The sequence below is a fragment of the Temnothorax americanus genome, unplaced genomic scaffold, assembly GCF_048541705.1.
Source record: "Temnothorax americanus isolate GAGA-0224 unplaced genomic scaffold, ASM4854170v1 Scaffold21, whole genome shotgun sequence".
NCBI classification, from domain to species: Eukaryota; Metazoa; Arthropoda; class Insecta; order Hymenoptera; family Formicidae; genus Temnothorax; species Temnothorax americanus.
The window spans coordinates 561,529-583,926 of record NW_027509349.1 but is presented as its reverse complement, the minus strand read 5'-3'; the positions used below and the strand labels follow the sequence as shown (position 1 = coordinate 583,926).

General features: G+C 38.5%; 1 protein-coding gene across 9 annotated transcripts in view; it reads left to right on the top strand.

Moving 5' to 3' along the window:
• The window catches only part of LOC143897781 (uncharacterized), an 80,500-nt gene that overhangs the window by 50,689 nt on the left and 7,413 nt on the right, over positions 1-22,398 (top strand). For 7 of the 9 annotated variants that reach the window (XM_077406685.1, XM_077406687.1, XM_077406686.1 and 4 more), the window contains 2 exons: positions 5,415-5,438; positions 16,246-16,339. In XM_077406685.1, the coding sequence (XP_077262811.1) occupies positions 5,415-5,438; positions 16,246-16,339 (118 nt within the window). The remainder of the gene's footprint in view (positions 1-5,414; positions 5,439-16,245; positions 16,340-22,398) is intronic. The other 2 variants (XM_077406688.1, XM_077406690.1) reach the window with 1 other exon arrangement.

Genomic DNA, 22,398 nt, shown 5'->3' with positions numbered 1-22,398 from the left:
TGGAGAATGAAACGCTCGTTCGAACGATCACGCCGTTACGTCAGTGGAAAACGTGATTTCGCCTCGTCTTTGTCGACAGTTCTAAGGATCTATGAATTCAACAAGGAAGTAGGAAGAATCGGCTCTGTCTCTGATTTTTTTACTTCTCCAGAAGGACGGCTGTTTCATGACATGTGCGACAAAAAGTTAGTAAAAATAAAGTTAATAAGAGAATTTTAATTTTAATGATAAAAACGACATTTATAAGGCTAATCTTTAAAGCCGCATTAAGGATAATCTTTAAAATGGTAATTAACACAAATGTAATGTAATATTGATGTTAATTTGTTGTTTTTATTACGATTGGGTTACTTTCTCGCACACGCCAATTTATAATGATAAATATTCTAAAGGAATTACTTGATTAAAATTTTTATATTTCTTCGAATCACTAATCTTACCTGATTTTTAGAAATTAGACACAGATATTATAACAATATACATATACACATATAATCTAATTACTTTTAAACTATAAAAGTTAATTGAAAAATATTAAATTGTTATGATAAAAGGTATTAGGTGTACCTCTATGTGAATATTAAAGTTATAATAATTTTAAATACTGCTGTATTGAATTTAGTTTAACTTAGTTTAATTCGCCTCGTTTTACCGACAATCGTGCTATAGATATTTTTTGGTTGAAGATGTAGAGCCATTAAATCGAAGAGATATCTATAACTTCAACGGAAATGGAAACAACAATCGCAATAATTATCTGACAAACACTTATTTATCGATCGAGTGTATTATTTATAGGATCAGACACAAGCAGGATTAATTATATGAAAAACTTATCGTATCTTATTTATATCTAACGTAACACTCTGCGGTAGACGCGATAGGCGCGCGATTAAGATAATAAACAGGAATTAATTACGTCATGAAGCCATCGCGTTTCTTGGGAATGTTTACGCTTATCCGCCTACAAATTCGATCCTCTTAAACTTATTAAACTTATTAATGTTATCTGAGGTTTTAGCTCGCCGATAATATCACTCTTGTGTTGTTTTTATGTGAGGTCATCTTTTGATTACAAACAATTATACGAGTGGGGCCATGTTTCTTAATAACTAAGAGACAATGTGTATTTTATTGCGTTATTTTAAGCAACGAAGAGAATAGTTCAATTCATTCTTATATTCTTTCGTTTTATTTTATTGGTTGAAAAACATGTTGGTTATTAAACAATAACCGTCATTGTGTATTCAGTAAAACAATAACTCATGCATTCACAATTTATTACCGATATTTTACAATTTGCATTTTTAATCTACATTATGTTTTGTATACGTGTATATTTCTTATAATTAAATATCAAAATAGTATCAATAAACTTCGTGATTTTTTTATGGAACTTAAACTGAATGCCAATTAATCGGAAGTGATTTTATTTTTTCTGATCGCGCACTGCGATTGACATTGGTTTGTTTACAGCAATCGAAGTTGATCGACAAGAAAAAAAACGCGCTGTAACATAGTAAACTTGTTATTTACGCCTAGCTGTGTGTGTGAACCCGTGACGCTAGTTTACTCTCCATTTCCTGCATGGTTTTCCGGGATGTTACGATTTCGAGTAAATCCCGCTTTTAATCGGTAACAGGTAGCCGGCAATAACAATGTTATTTACTAACATTACTAACAATACGGCGGAAGAATGCGCGGTAATGTATAATGGTATTTTAAACCAGTTACGAACTTATTAATGTGCGCGTGTATATGAGTTCCTCTCGCGTCGGCCTATAAAAAAAAAAATAAGAATGGGTTAACGAAATATATCTCATATTAATTGCATCTAATATACAAACTATATTTTTAAAAGCTAAGCATTTTTATCTCCCACGCGGGTCGAATTTTTAGAGAATCTCGCAGGAGTATCCCGCACGTTGTAATTTTACATAAAATAATTTGTGCGAAATGTAAATACTTTCTAGCTCGTGGCGGCTTTCCTTAGAATCAAAAGGAAGGGAAAGTGATCTCTCGCTCGTCGGACGGTATACGCAAGAGGTCGCAGTTTCGGTTCTTGAATCAACAGCTTCCGGATTTATACGAAGTGCTTCTAATTCTCTCGTCTCTTCGAGATTTTCTCCGGAGAAACTTCGGGGATTAAACTCGAATCGCGCGCAGCCGAAAATAATGCCGCTTTCGCCCTCGTGCACTCGGATATAAACTCCGCGCTCTGCCAGGCCACGGCTCGAAAATAGTCACAACATTTAGGGTGGCAACCCGTGGCTTCTAGAGCGACGCACGCGTGTCGTCGTGACGCATGAACCCCCCCTCCTTCCCCATCTCCCTCCCTTAATCTCGCGTAAACCTATTCAATTGGCTCCTCTGAAGAAAATTGTTATGTCGAGTAGCTTGAGGCGAGAACACCTTTGATTCAAAATTAGAAGACGGTTAATTTCGTTGCTGTCTCCCTTGTTTTCTTTAAAAATTTTGAATCAATCTTACTAATTGATTTTTATTTGTTTAAAGTGTTTTACTCAACTCTCAGATATTTATTGAACCCAGATTAAAGCATAAATAAAACTAATGCATGATGAAAGACATTGAATTGTATAATATATTCCATTTAAACGAGAAACATTTTATTTATTTTTTACATACATGGTGTTAAAAAGAGGATCCGAGTCTTTTGACCTAGATTATGCATTAATCATTAAGAGGAGTAAAAAATGTCTGGTTAACATCTAGGTCGAAAAACCAACATTAAGGTCGAAAAAATTAAGTTGATGTCAAAGATAAAAATGACTTTTTTATTTTATTAATATAGGTGACTTATTTGCATTTTTTTTTGTAATCGTAAGTCTCTTTTTATAATTAGATCTTCTAGTTATTTTGCATTTAAAGATAGTAAGGCAAGATTGTCAAAATGAATAGAGATATCTGATATTTTGTATCAGAGTGTAAAGATAAAATGTTTTTTTGTCATTATAAAATATCACAAAATACGCTTTTCAGATATTTTATTTTAATGCTGTTATATATAAAACAACTAAAAGGATCGACTTATCTAGAAAAAAATTATATAAATTTATGCAAAAATGTGCGCGTCATTTGTGTGCAAAATTTTTTCTTTTTATTTTTTGATCTTGTTAATAAAGCATTTTTCTTGTTTAATTGACATTATACATTTTTATGTCTTTTATTCATATTACACATTTATTTATGTTTTAATTTGTATTTAAACAAATATTAATCAAATTGGTTTAAAACTTTAATTACTTTTTTTACTAACGATATATCTAAGTTAGAGTTGCAAAGTATTATTCAATTAATTAATTGAGAATAGGTAATTAAATTTAAATTAAAAGTAAAAAAAATTGCCTTTTCTTCTCTCTGAAAACCATTTTATATCTCTTCACTTCTCAAATACAAAACTAAATAAAAATTATATAGTCTATCTTGACGATCTTATTACAACTCAGTGAATTGGTTTCTAACGATAAGATATGCAAAAATAGATAAAAGACGGTTCGATACATCTGGGACATTCTGCAAACAATATCATTGGTGGCGACCCTGACATTTAGAAACGCCAAGTTCTGATATATAAAAAAGAAGGCCTGGAAATGTCTAATTGCGATTATGCAATAACGCGAATAACGCGACAATATTTTACGTCAATTTTATCTCTAGTTAGGCATTTATTCCACATTTCGACGATGCAAGGTCGAGGCATAAATTATTGACGTGGCGCACCTGTCGCCGTGTGCGAAAACAATTTCCTTCGTTAGAAGGGGGTAACCACCAGCTGGTGAGTACCGCGTGAGATACGTCAGCCGAAAAATTCGTAACCAATCGCGTTACATTAATATAAATTAGCAGCACGCTCGAGGGAACCCCGGGAGCGCGATTCAGATGCGACGGATGATTAAATTATAATACGTGCTACCGCACAAAGGTGTTATATCGTTACATGGAGTATAACGAGACAACTTTCTGATGCCCCGAATAATCAAGAAGCGTAACCCACATCCGATGGAACCATTAGATTGTGCGTGTTATCGAGACGCTGCACAAGGGTGAATCGCATAACTTGACTATTTTATGAAGTGTTCCAAGATAGGCGAATATTGATTAGTATAACTAATTAATTACTGGATTACAGTGGCTCTCAGATCGAGGAATGATTATTTTGGCAACAACACTCGAGATTAATTATCAATTTGCTGATTGATTTCGCCGAAATGAAAGTGTCCTTCTTGATTCTTTTAGTTGCGTCTTTTCTTACATGGAATTAGTTTAAAAATATACGCGTTAATATACAATATATAATTAAAACCGAAGGAAGTAAAGAAATTAAGTTAGTAAAGTTTGTTATATTAGTGTCATCACTTATTAGTGACATTTATTTAGATGACAATATATATATTTAGCAATAACAATTACCTTGATTCGCCAGTCCGATATCCCTTCAGTCTTAATCTATTGAACCTTATTGCGATTACAATTAAATTATTTAAAAAGAATCGTACATTTTTATTTGTTATTTCCTTTTTCTTTTAATGAGCTCGAATGATTATTATCGATCGGCCGGATATGAAACTTATATAATGTGACGTCACGAAGGGGTGCGACTAGAGAAAGTCTATCAATCACTCGATATATTCTTATTATCTTCCTGCTCGAGAAAGACAAAGCGGCTTATAATCTATAAATAGATTTTTCCTGCTACTTCGTCTAATGTGCGTCGATTCAGTTAGCGGGCCTTGAACGCGGGCCACACGTTCTATAATAATCTTCGACAAAAAGAAGGAAAAAGAGGAGGAAGGGACACAATCTCTTCGACGGAATCGTACAGATTCGAGGCTCGATGACTCGTGTGTCCGGTCGATCACAATCGAGCGAATAGTTGCCAAAAGAGTTACATTCCGTGATATCTATTATCAAACAAATATGGTTATCGCTCTGATTAACTCACGTAGCACATGTAGGCAAGAAATATATATATATATATATATATATATACGGTGTCCTATAAAAATCCATAAAGATTTTTTTCGCTTATAATTTTAATTGCAGGACTACGTTATTTTCCGCTAATTTTACTGATGGTGAAAAACCGATTTCCCGTTTCCAGAGATACACCTTGAAACTCTGTGACGTCGATTGCGGGAAATCCGGTTACATTGTTACTATGCTGAATCGATTTGGTCTTCGATATTTATGAATACATTTTGAGAGAAAATCGCAGATCCGCCGTTTCTTGTTTCCGTTCGGTGCGCGAATCGCGTCTCACTTTTGGTTTGTTTTTGTTATCATAATCGCTTATATTGATAAAAGTGTGCGTTTGAACTGAGCATCTGCCGGTCACGTAGCCATTGAAATCTACATAAGGTTTAATCGTGTCTCTTTCTTTTTTGCTGTTTCAGATCCATATTCGTTGTCCCATCTCGGTGAGTTTCCCATTTCGCAACAAAATTATATTCTCTTTCACTCTTTTACTAACCTTTATTATCGATTTAATTTAATTCAGCTTTATATCTGCCGTTCTTCCTGATTAACAAAGTATAATTACTCGATATATGTCTCGACTTCTCCTTCGTCTCCCCTCGCCGTATTATTGCGGCATTGCATGCTCTTAAACACTTGCCATTTATTCTATTTCATGCATTTAGCGCTTCACTTCGTTTTCTATTCTATCTCATTTTATATTAATCTTGTCAGGAACGAATTAATAACAGAGGAGATCGACTTTGCGAAATTTAATAAGATTAAAAAACGTATCAAAAAAACTCAGATTTTATTATAATGCATCGTGAGAGATTAGAAGAGGATTAAACATACGCTTAGTTTTCACGATTTCTGATTAGCGTAATCAATCTTTGTCTTCATTTCAAAAATACAGGGTGAAGAAAAAATGTTGAGATCACAAATATAGCGACAACAAATTATAAAAAAAAAAAACATTTTACATAAAAGTTCCACAGTTTTAAGCAAGAAATATAATGCATACCAACAATTTTTTCTACCATGTGTTTCTTAATAAAATATCAAGGTATGTTTAAAATATCATCGTCATTAATATTTTTTTTTAATAAAATCACGTGTACGGTTTTATTTTTAGTTTGTTTACTTTGGTATAAATTACTGAATTTTTCGTCTTCATATTTTTATTGTAAAAAAGTGTCAAAAACTTATTTTAAAAAACATTTTACTTATTTATATCCAGAAAAATACTGTTACTTCTTAAAATATACCAGGAACAGTTGCTATATACATGCATCGTCTTTTCTCGTCACATGCGTAAAACTTTTATCTCGAACGTATCTTCTCCTTAAATGTTTTACTTGTGATGAATTTGGGAATCCCTACATTGTTTTCCGTCCTCTATGTAAATTTATGCACAACTTGCTGTTCAGAGACACCGCAATCATTGAATTTCGTAAACGCAGTCCTGAATTTTTTTTAACTGATTCGATTTTTTACAAAGTGACGAAATTAACTTTGGCGAATTCAATTGCGGACTGGCTGTATGATGAAACGAGATGATTTGCGCGCCGCGATCGCGACAAAAATGCAATTATGCAAATCATCCGTCGCACTTATCTGTTGAGGCTCAATGAAATTTGTTGAACTAGCAAATTTAGTATACCTATAGTGTAAGAGTCTCTGATGCCAAACGGAAAATCCCGACGATAAATAATTCGCCTTAGTGGTCGTCACTTCGCCGCAAATATCTTTTTTTTATTTTTCAGCGCGTATTCGACGAAAATAGACCGATTATAAAGAATCGAGAGTATCCTCAAATCGTTAATGACGGGGAGAGAAAGCAGGCCATAAATCCGATTGAATCCGAAACACTTTCGTATCTTCCCTAGTGGTTCTCAATCGATGCTCGAAAAATCGTTGTCTTATAACCTATCTATCGTTTATCACGAAATTAACTATGATAATTAATTACGGCCTATATATCATCCTATAAAATCGACGAACTTACTTCAACATTATTATATATATTAATTTATCGTATACTTTGTTAAAGTGCACAATAATTTAAGCAAAAATAATTATTATGTATTTGAACAAAGTTATTATGTACCTTAACTTTATTATTTAATTTATTTACGCATAACTTATTTATATATTTTATGTTATGTGTACTTTAACAAAGTTAATGTGGTATATTGAAAATGGTATACATAATGGTTATAAGTTAGTGTCGAAACCTATTAAGTCGATGGATGAGAATACGGAGTCGCGGTGCTCGGGGATCGAGAACGTTTTCGGCGTTGATCGGCGCCTCGATCGGATCTAGGTCGCGATAGAGGTCAGACGACGGCAATTTGCGGTCGGAAAGGTCATGGCGCGATCATTATCGAACGAAAGCAACGCGAAAATAGATCGCAGGGGTGTCCAATTTACGAGACACTTATTGTTAGACTCTAATTGGTCGCGTTTGAGTCAATTCCAGGATAAAATTAGGCTCTCTAATCCTTTTTCCTAAATATGACATTTCATCTCTCTAAATATAACGCACTTTCTTTCTTCGTCAAAGAATTCGGGGGCGAATTAACCGTAGAAATTATATAAAACATCTTGTTATACGGCTTTCCTCGCCCTATTTTCTTCACATTGAATTTTACAAATCCTCGGAGCCTCGGATTTGAAAATTGTTTATATAAAACGTTTTGCCTATCTTGTTTTCGACGCGTCTAAGTACACCATCGATTGTATAAAAATAAATGCTAACTTAAACATTTTGTTTTACGTCTTCAAGATTGCTCATTCGCTTTCTGTGCCTATACATTCGTTAGTTTTTCAACGGGGACAATTGAGATAATCAAGTCATGTGTGTGGTCCGCTCCGTGTAACAGATATACCGCTACGCGTCAAACTCCAGCCACACTTTAACGACAGACGTATATCGCGTATACATTTCGATACGCGACAAAGGATCAAGTTGGAGATGCGAGGAAGACGCAAATAACGCCACGTGGGGGACACCTGCGCCTTGACGATACCGCCGGAACTTCAATTTGTACCAATCGCGAGACTCGTCGTGTTTATAACTCGGTCCCGTTTATCCGTTTATCCGTACGTGTCATGCACTCGCATTGACGTAGACGGACGCAATTACGACAGCCCCGCGCCTCCTTGTCGCGCACCAAGCCCTGATGCCATTGCGAGAATTTGCGCTAAGCGAAATTCGCGCTCGACGTCAGAATTAATCCGGCCGCGCGGCTAGAAACGGTGCAAAATGGCGCACAAAGTTGCGTCACGGCGCGAAATCACTCGCCTCTTCGCGCGGTACACGAAAAGCGAGATCTCGAAATGTTCTAGGAATCGCTCCGCCTGTGCGAAACAACGCGGAACGGATTAAGATTTCATTCAAGTTACATTCCACTTTCGAGATGGTCTCCTTGCGTCAATACATCCCTATACGCATTTCCGCCAGCGCGACTTCAAAGCCACAGGCATTCTTGTCCACCATTTCGTGAAAGCTTTGCTAATTCTGTCGTCGCGCTTTTCGAATCACGTTAACGTTACTTCGCCTGACGACTTTAGTCGACGAATTAGGTGAAATTTAGCTGGCCTTTAAATTAGAAGATTGCTCGCATTGTCACAGGAACTATGTTTGACCAAACATGAACATAGTGAATTGAAACGTTGCCGTCAAGGTAACATTAACCGTTAGTCTGACATCGCTTTTTAAAATGTTAATTATATAAAAGCAGACGTCAAACCGTTAATTTGACGTCAAATAAACATCTTTTTTCCGGAAAAAAACGGACATTTCTCCTTTTTTTCAAAGATACAAAGGTGTACATCTCTTTATTTATTTCGACGTAAGATGGATTTAAGATAGATAAGATCGTGTGAGAGTCGAGAAATTTCTAGCATAAATTTCTTTCCTTTATTTCTGTCGACTCTAAATTTTTTTTCCCGATGACGTCGATTTCCACTCAGAATACCGCAATCACTATTTTGTTTATACGCAATAAGCACTATATCTCAACCTACTCTCACGTGCAAGAATTCCTGTAAATCATATCAGTTATTTCTACGAACTTTTGGAAACTATCCACATAATCGTCAGCAATCATTTTGAATTCAAGATTATTAAAAGCATTAATAATTAAAAGGAACTGTCGGAATTTTCTCTTAATGTTTTACGATCGCTTTTTTTATTTTATTTGGAAAATTTAATTTTAGAATATTCTATAAAAGTATCAAGATATTTTTTCTTGAAGTTTACGCGCAGTGTCATTTTAATTTAACAGCTATAATAATAGAATTGTATACAATACTATAATATCGAGCTAACGTTGTACGAATTACTTTAAACAGTAGGGTCTATAAATAGTTTCAGGGTCTCTCGTTTTTCGAATGTCCTTCCATTATCGATCAGGTTCATCAGTACACACGACGGTCGGTTCTGCGAATTTGCCGTCGAATGTACATTAATATTGTTCCCGTGGCTCGTGCATACAATCAGTTAACAACAATAAGCATTTAGGCGAGCAATAGCGCGCGAGGTGCTGAGTTACGGCCGAAATTTACGACGCGGCCGCAATAAATTCGTGACACGCGGGCGACCAAAATTCATTTGCGGTTTCGCATTAAAGTCAAGCACAAGCACCGTGGATTTTCTTTGTCGGGAATTGAAATACAATACTGTATATATATTACGGGAAAGTAAAACTCGGATTACGGAATCTGATTTTAAAACGTTGACACGAATTAATCGCGAATTAATGTCACTTTATATATGATTTGATAAATATACAATAATTAATTTTGTACATTTTACACATTTTCTTACATATATTTTAAATATGTTTTACTTCAACAGTTTTTCCTTTATTTTTATACATTTTCTCCTAGGTCTAAAATTAACTATTATCCTATTATTATTATTAATGTAGAATGAATCGTCTTTCCATAAGGATCTTGTAAAATCCTCGAAGGTTTACAACTCTTCTCGCTCCACATATATTATTTTCCGTTCCAGTTCCCTCTGTATGTTGTTCCCTGTTATCTCGTGTCATATATCTCATACTGTATATTTTTTATACTTCGGTTTATTAACACACGCACCAGGTCATTTCTGACGTATCCCAATTTATTTATTGCCCGTCTATCGGGCGACTTTCCCCCTGAGGCTATAGAAAAAAAATAGACGCTTTCCATTACTATTAATAGCGAGAAGAGCTCGGCTCCCGGTGTTTCTCGAAGATCCGTTCCGGGATCTCCGCCGAAGATCCCTACAGAAAATATATATCTATAGGGGTTAAGCAGACTCGAAAACACTTCGACTAACTGCAAACTAATTGAAGCGATTACGTGCGAATAACGTATTTCCATCCCGACTTCTCGATAAACGATAAAAGCAGATAAAGTCCATCGACTTACTTATATAGCGACTCAAGCGGATCAAGTCCAACGTCTCTCGCTATATCGAGAAAATGCTCTGACGCGCAAACTGATACGTTGCAATCTTCGTCAGCGTTCGGGGAGGAAATACACCTTTTGGCTGCAGCTCAAAGTGTGCGACGGGATGAACCAACTGCATCATCGTACAGTCGCAGTCGAGCGGTTGTAAACGCACCAATTATCAGACTTGAAAGCTTCTTCCCTCAACGCCTTTTGTCTCGTGAAACTCCTTCCTTCCTTCCTGGCTAGATTCCGGGTAATTTTTTCGAAAATATCTCCAACATGTTTTTAACATCTATGAAAAATTTTAATATCCAATCTTTACGTGTCTCGAAAAATTTTTTTTTTTTTTAATGATTCGAGAATCTCGAAAACTCGAAAGTATAATCATATGAAAACTTTTCAGAAGCTTGTAATGTAATTCAATAATATAATAATGTGATAATTTGTAATTCGTTTTAGGTCCTTTCTTCTGTAAAGTATACATCAAGAATTCATTATTAATCAGATTAATTTGATACAATAATAATAATATCGACATTATTGAAAAGTTATGTACATGCCTGTGGCGCAATTACATTTGTCACGTAAGGTGCATTCGCGGAGCGCGCTATTAGCGCTATTGCATCATTTTATCTCTTGTTTTATTAGATATAAAATAAGAGTAGAATGATGCAATAGCGCGCTCTCCGGCGAACTCGTAATCAACAATTGAACTTATTAAACAAACGAAAAAGAAAAGCAAAAATGTCGATTCATTCCCGTTTATGTGCAAGAGATCGAGTAGCGTGATCGAAGTACGAGACAGATTAGTTTCTTAATTCGAAAAAAAAAAAATATTTTCCAAAGATAAATGAAGCAGAGATAAATATGACACGGAGAGTGCGGATGCGCGTGAATCACGCGGAGCTCAGCAAAAGTCACTTAATCGTCAATTAATCAAACCAAGTGCACGGAGTCGGTGAGTCACCAGCCGGCTCCAGAGAAACGATTTTTACAGTAATATACCGAGTGATCTTGCGACACTATATATCAGACTCGGCTCGCGGATCGATAGTCAAATATGTCGAGAATAGATTTTAGCGGTATCTGCTGTGCTGCAAATTTTGTCACAATAGAATTTTGTCAATAGAAATTTTGTCAATTAGAATAACAGAATATAATAGCAGATTGACTGCGCAAAATCTGTCGTTTCGTAACCATTTAAATGATAACTACCAAATGTAGGTATTTCATTCAAATTTTTACGAAATAATAGATTCTGCTCGATTTCTGCCAGCAAAACACGAGGTTGTCGTACTGCGGGCAGTTTGTTTATTGAGAATCTACGGCGAGGAGATCCGGTGGCTCCTCTTTTTGATGGACATCTACGCATTATACGTAGAGCGCCGGAAGTTAGTTTCGCTGATGGAAAATGGGTTTTCGTCATGCGCGCGTTGGCGGAACGACTGCGGCTTTTGGACCAGATCTCGCTAGTCTAACACACATCTTCATTGTTAGTTTGATCAACAAGGATCCGCGGCGCGCTCGATCGCCTCCTTCGTTTTTATATAGGTAGGGCGTTTTTATTAATAGATTTAAGACGCTCGTCTCACATTCGACCAGATTCATTTTCCGTCAAATCCCCCTGAGGAATGGCCATTGATAAAATCGTGTCAATTAATCACGCCGCGGAGTAGGAGAGCGGAGAAAGGTATATTTCCGACGGAGACGCCTGGAAGCCATTCACTTCGTACGCGGTACACCGTCTCATTACGCCGGCTTCGGGCTTATTATAAGTTATTTACGGATTTATCGCTCGACAAGCGCCTTATCCGCCATAGAGCGGCCCTGCTATTTTTAACGGGATAATACAACGTCTCGATTATACTGTTATAAATAGGGTTAAGCGGCAGCTGGGACATAAAGAATCGAGACTCGCGTAGTCGCGCGGACGATGACTCGACTCGACACGGGACGACGGTTGAAAAATCGTTCGAAGGCTTCGTTTGCAAAAGAAAAAAAAAGAATCTCACGTTGAACGTGCCGACTATTGCTTTGCCTATTCCCGTCCGCGAAATTTCACGGAGACGAGATGACATCACGTCATCAGGATTTGCGGAATGTGACGAACTGCGACGAGGATGACGCCGGCGACGTTTCCGCGATTCCCTTATTCGCGAACACACCGCGCGCGTCATCGTCGTCGATTCTGACGGCGGAATCGCGGAAAAAAACGACCATTTACGCGGCCGAGTTGCGTAAGCTGAGCCCCTGTCACGTTCGAGTCATGTCGCGGTGATTTACATTGCCGCAACGCTAGTCGGAAACTGGCGCGGAACGGCAGGCGATTCTTGAGATAGCGTCGCAACTCAATATCAATATCGAGAGTTAAGTGATATATATATATATATATATATTCAACTGTGAGCGAAAGTCTAAAGATGACTGCATTTAATTCCTGTGCCTGTTTAAGCACCATCCACACCGTTAAATATTAAAGGACGAAGTTTAAATTAATACCTTGAGTTAGATAACAATTTTTTTTTAACTACTATATACGTATGTCGAGATTTATTATTTTAACACAAAACAGTATCTATTATTTTAACTATTTAGTTTAGTTAAATTAACGACATATTGAGTAGGAGCAGTGGCGATCTATATAGAAATGGTTAAAACTGAGACTCAAATTGAGTATAATTTGACACCGCGAATTTAACAGTGTAACTTTGAAACGTATTTTATTATTTTTATTAGAGCCATGAATATAGAGCTTGAATTATTACTGGCGTAAAATTAATCGATAATTTTGTCACATGTGTAATTGATTCTTTAACGAAAAGTAACTGATAAAAATCGATAAATATGTGTAAGAACGTGCATTAAGGATATAGGAATAACGCATTTTGCAAGGAATATCTGAACATTTTTTTAAATATATGTATAATGACGTTTAAAAATGTCCGAAATCGATAAAAGTAAGCTTTGATTAAACACATCTAAAAAATTGCAAAGAAAAGTACGCCTGCAAATATTTTACGATGCCTTAAGCTCCTTAACGACGTCGGCAAACAATGTCTCGGACAGCAGAGGAACTTTGTAACTATACTCGAAAAATTTGTAGATATATTTCTGTATATTCGATGATGACTATCTACCAGGACGTTGACGATGACACTAGCACACAACGGAACTGGCACATCGACGCGTGGATAGATTTCCTCGTCTTTAATATCGTGACGTAGTTCAGACGACCGTGTCCTACATAAAGAAATGGCAAAGTGAACGGCCAATAGCGAAACCGCCGCGAATCCCACAAAGCATTCTTTTTTTCCCCCTCTCCCTTCTCTATCGCCTACACCCTTTTGGCACTTTCTCTAAACGTACGACAAAAATTTAGCAGATTGTTCAAATCTTAAATTTGTTTTTAAATAAAATTAGGATTAAAGAATTGTGGAAAGACTTTCGTTGAATTATATAATAATAGCTTCCTTTTAGAAACAAACTCTTAGACTTAGAAAGTAAAAAGTATTTTAGCGCCTTGCATCATATGTCTAAATAACATAAATATCATATCCGCCTTTATACTTGAATTTCTGTTTCTTATTTATTACATATTTATTTGCTACATATATTAGTCACATTTTCTTTGTCAGCAACATTGAAAAGAAACCGCATATATCGGTGTCTGAAAAAGTTGAGCTAATCACGCACAAGTGTGTGCATTTTTAAATAAAATTTATTATAATATATACATATATTTATACACACACATAAATACATAAAATCGCGATGTATATTCATTACAATATCTAAGAATTTCAAATCATCTATTGAAAACACGAACAATTTTTAGATAAAACACACATAAACTTCAGCCAAGGACGGTCAGTTGTATTAGTGTCGTGCTCTTTAGTTATTAAAAAATTTAATGCGTTGTCCTTGCGCATCGCAGGAAGGCTTTTGCATTATTAACGAGTGCAGCATGTGTCGTTACGTATTGCCGACAATACGAATCCTTATGTAACGCATATATATGATTTTCACATTTTATCTCCACTATTTATCGCGAGGCCAAGTATTATAGTTCTGTACAATTTTCATCTAACAAGTTCTAATTGATCTGAAAAACGCTGATCTCTAATTATGTAACACACGCAAATGTTACAAGAGCGAAATTATCATTGAAAATACGGATTGGTTTATTTCCCAATTGGTAATAACCATAATTAAATATAGATCTCTGGTAAAGGTTATCAAATGTTCCCAAGATCAACTCTCGAAGCGACACATTCGTTTATGCTTCTTTCAACGTGTTTTATGTCCGCTAAGATTAATCTAAATATCCTCAAAATCATCTCTTTGTGAGAGCGTCGCGTGGATTCTCTGAAATGTCCCTCTACGACATTAACCGCCAAGATCGATCAACCGCACTGACGTGTTGTGACGATCTTATCCGGTTAAAATTGATGGGACGTCCTCAAAGTCGACTGTCCGCAACAAGAGAGAGAGAGAGAGAGGCCATTTGAATTTTCTGAAATGTTGTGACGATTATATCCGGCGGCGAGGCCAAAAAAGCAAAGCCTCTGAATCCGCTGCCAACGGCGTCAGCTGACGGCAACCTGTGGGCTGTTTTGCGACAAACTGGACAGGTTCCAAAGTGTGCTCGCGAACGAGACGCAGAGCGTCCCGCCGCGCCGTCACGATCAGAATATTACCGCTGATTCACCGAACACGTGTGCTGGTGTGCTCCCGTCGCGTACGCAATAAGGTACGCGAAATCACCCCGCGCAGCACACAATTCATCGGACATCCCGACTCGGTCTTTCTACGGATGTTATTTTATTTCCCCAAGGGGAAATGGTTACGGGACACTTTACGGGCCAAGAGAAACACATTTGTCTCTTTCGAGAAGCAAAGAATGTGTTTATTGTTTATTCGCCCCGAAAATCTCCCGTTTTCTCTCACTACGTCCGAAGTAAATCGCATTTTCCTCCTATTGGAACGGGGCCTCTTCGTTTCTCAAAGAGTGTTTTTGTTTTTCCGCATCAGCGAAACGCACATCGTGTTTACGCACGTCGTTTCTACGAATTAGTCACGCGAGGAACTATATGCGCGTCTCGTCCCACGAAGTGGCCCAACGAGGGAACGGGTCCGGCAAGAAGAGGAATCCTGTAAGATTTCGCTCGATGGTATAGCTTAGGAACGAAGCGGGAGACTCTCACCTGAGCGACTCCCTTTTCACGCAATCCCTTTTGCCCCGAGTCGAGCTCGAAGGTGGCGTTGAACTTGAAAGGACGACGGGTTCTTCTTCTTTCGCGGCCGCGAGAGAAGCCGGGGAAAAATGTGGCTCGGCCTTCGCCGTCCTCCTCGATCGAACGAGTTCGCTTCGAATCGGTTCGTTCCCCGTCTTCGCCAACTTCTCTCTCTCTCTCTCTTCCAACGAAACATGATTTACAGGCAACTTGCGTTCCTCCCTCCGTTAAATTAACGCTAGCTTGATTATTAAACTTTCTAGATTCTTAAATGTCGTGGATGTCGAGTTTTCGAATTCTTGGTACGCGTGATTGACATTCGAACGACTGGACATTTAAATGACTTGGCTAGTTTGTATTCACGCGTGGTATACGCTTGGGTCTCCTTGAAATTTCGGACGTTTCAATGCAGCGAGCAGCGATCCTAAAATGCCAGGATATCTCAGGATGCCTAATAAGTAATCCTTGAATGTCATATGCCTTAATCCTTAAGCGCTTTGAATGTCAAATTTGAATAGTTTAATAAAGGAACGTGTTTTTTGTCCCGCCCGCGAGATCGGAATGATAAGACAATAACTCTTTGTTGCAGATCCACCCACCGGTAGCGTCTACATGATAGGCGGGGTGGTGATCGCTATGGTTCTGGTGGGCGTCTTGATCGTCCTGCTCGCCGTAACGATCAGGTAAGTGCCACTTTGTAACATATTATCTTCCATCGTTTTGACGTCGTTATCAACAATCTCATAACAAGCCTCATCCATCTACTAATAGCCATTAAAATCCGCCTTCAGGCCCGTCCTGACGTGGATTCTCTGCAAAATGCATGGTTATTGATATCCTATCTTGATTCCATTTTATCTTATTTTGATGAGAAAAACTGACCTACAAAAGTGTTTCATTAATGCATTAAAATGCTGATCAATATGAAATGAAGACATCATTTCCGATAGTTCTTTATAGATACAAAAATATCTATTCGCTTGTTGTGCGTGCATATAAAATATTGGAGATTTCGGCTTATCAGCAACACGTTGGAAATTTTCAAAATTTATTAACGTTACATTAATTGTTACATTAATTCAAAATCTACTTTCGTAACGTTTATATTAATTCATTCGGCAATGCTCTCGCAAAATGTATTTTATCTTTTTTTTTTCCTATCAAATTAATCTTTTATGACATTCTCAAAATAATTATGTATAAATGCAACCTTATCAACAACTGTGCATCTTAGCATTTAATTTTTTTCCCTTAGTATAGGTCGAGCTATTAATGTTAATTAAGTAATTCACATTAGCATAAGCGTGATGGTACAGCCTCGCGAGTGACGTTAAATGCAAGTGTTGAAACGCACGTGGAAAAATACTTGTGGGAGAATAATAGCTGAATGAATGAAATAATTTCGCGTGACGAGAACGCGTAATAATTGCGGCCGCTAACTAGATCTCGCATCGACGAATTGCGCGCTGAAAATCGTCAATTAAGGCCAACCGAGTCTCTTGAGTCTCTCTCTCTCTCTCTCTCGCTCTGTCTCTTTTTTCCACTTAATCGCAATGTCGATTAAACGCAACGCTCGTAAGATGCGACGCATCCTAAATTAGAAAATTGCAAGAAGCAAATGTAGCAACGGAAATTGATAAATAGAAATATTTCAATATACTCAAATTGAAGCTGGAGTAATACAATCAATTCGATAATAATGATGCTAACAAAGCATCTTCTGCAAAAAGATTTATTACGAAAAATAAAACGGAAATTGGATTTTCGAAAATTCCCTCGATAACAAATTTTTTTTTTAATAAACTCGACTTAACTTATAATGCATAAAGAAGCAATAAATAAGTAAGCGTCTGAACCAGTTATTGTACGATTGTTATGTATAACACGTAAATTGTGACAGACAAATATTATTGAATTGGTTTATTATTAATTTGTCCGAGACTAATCCAAACTATCTAAAATTGAAATCACAGAAAGAAACAAAAATTAATTCATTAGAACGTTAAAGCACAGCGAATAAATTTTCGGATTTACTTTGATTTGCTATTCTCGAAAACGTATTCGATTGCAGATTTCGTTTATGCGCACAACTCAGGTTCTGTCGCTCGTCTTTCTGCAGCTCTTAAAATAATGGATAGATTATATTTTTTCGTGATGATGCATAGAGCACACACACAGAGATAAATATATCAAGGAAAAGAAGGCGGGAAACGCAGAAGCGAAATAAAAAGAAAAAAAAACAAGAGCTCGAAACCCGAGAGCGTCCATTTATCCGTCCGTCTGCAGAGACTTCTGAGAGTGTCGCGTGGCATCGGGGGACGCGCGTGCGGCTGAAAACGGCACGCATGTACGTCTGGCGTGCGCCGAACGGAAATAGAGATAAAGAAGACACATATGTATATACGCTCTCGCATTTCCCTTTCGGATGTTCCAAATCCCGGAACGTCGTCGTCATCATGAGACACCGTCGAGACGCTGTCTTGCATGCTGTATCGGAACAACGTCGTCGGCCTCTCCCAAAACGAATCTTTTCTTCAGAAGCGAATTTTATTGTCAGTTAATTGTTATATTGCACGGAGTCCGAATATATCGCGATAATTTCACCGAGACTGACAAGATTTTCGCATGAAGAAGTGCAACTTTATAAAATTAAGAATTGTTAAAAAAAAGAACTTAATGAAACTTAAGAATACTTTAAATAATCATCAACAATTTCTCTTTTTTATTTTGTCGATTTTTACTTAATCGCAATGCCTTGGACAATTGCCTGAAACTCGAGACGCTTCTATTCTCGCCGACGCTAAAAGCGAGCACGGGTCTTTTAACGAGAATTTTCATACGAAGAATCTCTCTAGTTTTAAAATGAAGATTAACGTGAGAGTTACATTTATCCATCGGCAAAACAAGTTGGACGGCTAAGTGAATAACACAAAAATTTTAAATTGAAATAGCTGTATTAGGAGAGAGACCGGGGCGAAGTCGTCACTATATTATTTCGACAAATAACAATATTAAATAGTATTTGAATTTCGTGTTGCGATCTCTTGTCATTTTCGCGATTTTCATAGACTCTGATTGTAGTTTTATAAAATCTCTATTCGTGAATTCGATGCTGCTCTGGTTTGATCTTGTTCACCAAAATTGATTAATGAGAGAACGATCTACGATCTGCCGCACTTGTAAACACGATTTTTGCGAAGCAGAAGCAGCAGCAGCAGCAGCAGCATCCCAGTAGCGGAGGTAACAATTCTTCCAAGAAATTTAGATTTCGTAATTTTCTTCACAGCGCGAAGTTCAATGCTTCCTCTTTCTGCCGTTCATTGTTTTGCGCTAAATCCAACGAGTGATTCATCCGCGTTATCGTCACCTGCGCGCGATAGACGCCGATAATCAATTAATAATAGATGCCGTATCTTTTGCATCTCGATATTCTCGATAGTCGGTTAAAAATTAACTTCTTGAGTAACTTGCTCTAAGAATCGGGATCTCCTATCTGTGCTGTCACGTACGAGAATAGATTTCAAAATAAGTGGAGAGAACAATCGCCGATATTATATATGTATAATAAAATCTTCTTGCCCTCTCTCTCTCTCTCTCTCTCTCTCTCTCTCTCTCTTCGGTTCTCCTTTGTCCCGTCTTATTTAACTCGGTTATAATATCTTCAAAGGTTGAGAATCACAAAAGCCTCTCTCGCCTTGCATTCTCTTAAGCACTTTAGATCTATAATACGCGTCGGACTTTAGAATAGAATTCTATTTATAATTTTACATGTCGCTTATTATTATATATATGTGTCTCTCTCAATATATACATCTTATACCTGCGTATCCTGATTATTAACAGTTCTTCGTATTTCATCGGTATAAAATTATACTAAATAGATTTGCTATCTTTTGAATATGCTGACGGGGATGACAGATATCGTCTAAAGTGGATTGAATTTTCTTTATCTTCATTTTATCTTATGCCGTTCGATTCAATTGAACAAAAATCTCCGCGCCGAGATTCAACGTCGCCGTTCTTTTCGTTTCGCCTCGCTCTTTTTTTTTCCTTCCTTCCATTCGGTCCAACGTAACTTCGCTGGAGGAATCTGCCGATAGTAAAGGCAAGCGTATATACAAACGCGCGCGCGCGATTCAGAGATGAGGACCTTGCTGTTATTGTTAGGGTCAACGTAAACGCGCCGCGCGTGGTAACGCGGAGACGAGCTCTATGCGCGTATTGTGTAAAGTGATAATAAAAGGCATCCTCACTACAGCCGTACGTATTGCGTAATCGCGGGGACGCGGCGCAGTCTCTGAATTATTATTTCCTATCGCGGTCCGATAAGCGCGGTCTTGGCGCGATTTAGCGGACGAAACCTCCTCCTCTCACCCCTTTCGCAATTGCCCTCGCTCTGTCGTTTGTCTCTCGATCTTGGATTTCCTCGAATTGAACTCGACTTAAATTTGGTGCAGCTGATCTGGCGTAGGTCGATTCCATCTTATCTGAATTGATGAAGTTCGATATCTTTTTAACGCGATTGATATTACAAATTATCTTTATTTAATTTAATAACGCTCCCTCGCTTTTGTTTTGATTTGACATTACGCTTATTCGATACGAGCTGATTGTGTTTTAATTGAAATTAATTTAACTCTTAATTATGTCTCGTGCTTTTAATTAAAAATTCGATGCGTTTCTTTCATCGTATTAAAATGCATAAGATAATGAATTTTTAATGTGTACATTTTGCATGATAAAATTTTACTTCATTAAAAGTATAAATATATAATCTTGATCTTTAATTTAATCTGATTTTATTTCATTCGAGAGTGAAGCATACAATTAATTCATGGAAATATTTAACAAATAAGATTTCGATCGTTATTCGCAAATCGTTGACCGCGTTGAAAATCGTGTTGGTACGTCACGAATTTCTGAGTAAACTGATTTTATGTCGCGCAAACCGATTCGCGAGAATCGTTGCGAAAATGAAAAGGAAAATGGCCTTCTCGGGCTGAACGCGTGAATTCCCCTTAGAATACCCAGAACGATTATATGCTAAATACGTTCCGTTAATCGTCGCAAATACTTCGACGCGGTGCACAATACACCGTACCGAGAGAAACACCGAGTCAGAGTGAGGGGAAAAAAAAAAAAAAGAAACGTGTTACGACGACGAAACGAGAGGCCACGGCCGCCGCCGCCGCCGCGTCGTGTCGCGTCGCCGTCGGTTACACGTCGAGATTACGTGACGCGCGCGCGCGTAAAGCCCGTGTCACACTACGTATCGCGGACACGGATCGGATTGGGATTACGGATCGCGGATCGGATGTCAGCAAATCACAGATGAGCTGCTCGTCTATAATTGGCTGGATTACGATCCGCGATCCGCAATCTCAATCCGATCCGCGTCCGCGATACGTAGTGTGACACGGGCTTAAGGACGCAAGTCCGCCGCCCGCCCGGTCGGCGGTCGGCCTTCCGGCGCGCGACAACGGTGACGACGACGACGCGCGCGCGCGGGCCGCGGCGCGGCGAGCGGGCGAACAGGCGCCGTGCACCGTTTGAATCTCTCCGCGGCGGCGATTGGCCGGGGCGCGCGACGCGCGCCAATCGCCGCCGCGCTCGCCCCGTGACGTCACGGCGCGGTATAAGAGACGGCCACGCATCGTTCGCCGATTCAGATGCGCGCTGTTGGTTTGCGAGCGACGAACGGACGGAGGTAGTCGCGGAGTTCCACGTTCGGCTGCGGCTGCGGCCTTTCGGCAGTGAGAGACGACGCTCTCCCGTGCGCCGTTCCCTCGAATTCGCGACCCACGTCCGCGATAATAGGAGGGATAAAATAAGGGAAGAGAGTTCCGAATCGTCAAAGTGCCAAGGATTCACGAAGCTAGTCAGTGCGAGTATCGCGCAAGTGTAAACGGTGATGTCCTAGCTGCGAGTGTGAGACGGAAGGTCGACAAAGAGATCGCGTTGGTGGTGCGTCGATACACAGAGCGAGGCGGAAATAGGAAATAGTGCGACAGAGACGGAGAGTAACCTAGAAGGAAGGCCGATGTGCTCGTAAAACTCGCGATTGTGAGAAAAAAGAAACGCGGAAAGAGACTTTGAGGGTAAAGACGCACAAATGCGAGAATATCGAAGAGAAAGAACGTCGCGAAGTGTTCCTGAACTCGCGATTCAATCGGGTAACAATCACGTTGAGGAGAGAGAGAGAGAGAGAGGGAGAGATCGTTTCTCGACGCGGAGGAGAAGACAGCTGATTCGACAACAGCTCCGCGCGCCCGTATAACGTAAAAGCGTGAGAGAGAGAGAAAAAGAGAGAGACACACAGACTGAGGAGAGGGAAGCACCCACGTTCATTTCTTTCCCTCGTATACTTAAAGAATTCCCGAGTCGCTCGAGGGAAATCCGGAGCGTTGTCGCCGCGACAGGTCCGGAATCCTTGACAATTCGAATGGAACGTACGTCGCCGCACGCCACACAACCGTGTCGACTTGCGTAACTTCGAGAGCTCGCGGGGAATTTCAGAGCTCGAAAAAAAAAATCGCGCTTCGAAAGCTCTCGTTTTCGAGAAGCCTGTGGGTGTCTCGGAGAGAGAGAGAGAGAGAGAGAGAGGACACCTGTAAATCCTCGCATTCCGGATCGAGATCCTAGATCTCGGATCTCCTCGCCGGATTTCGTTCGTTAAACTTTCTTTTTTTTTTTTTTTTTTTTTTTTTTTTTTTTTTTTCCTCCTTCTCCGAGCTTCGGCGCC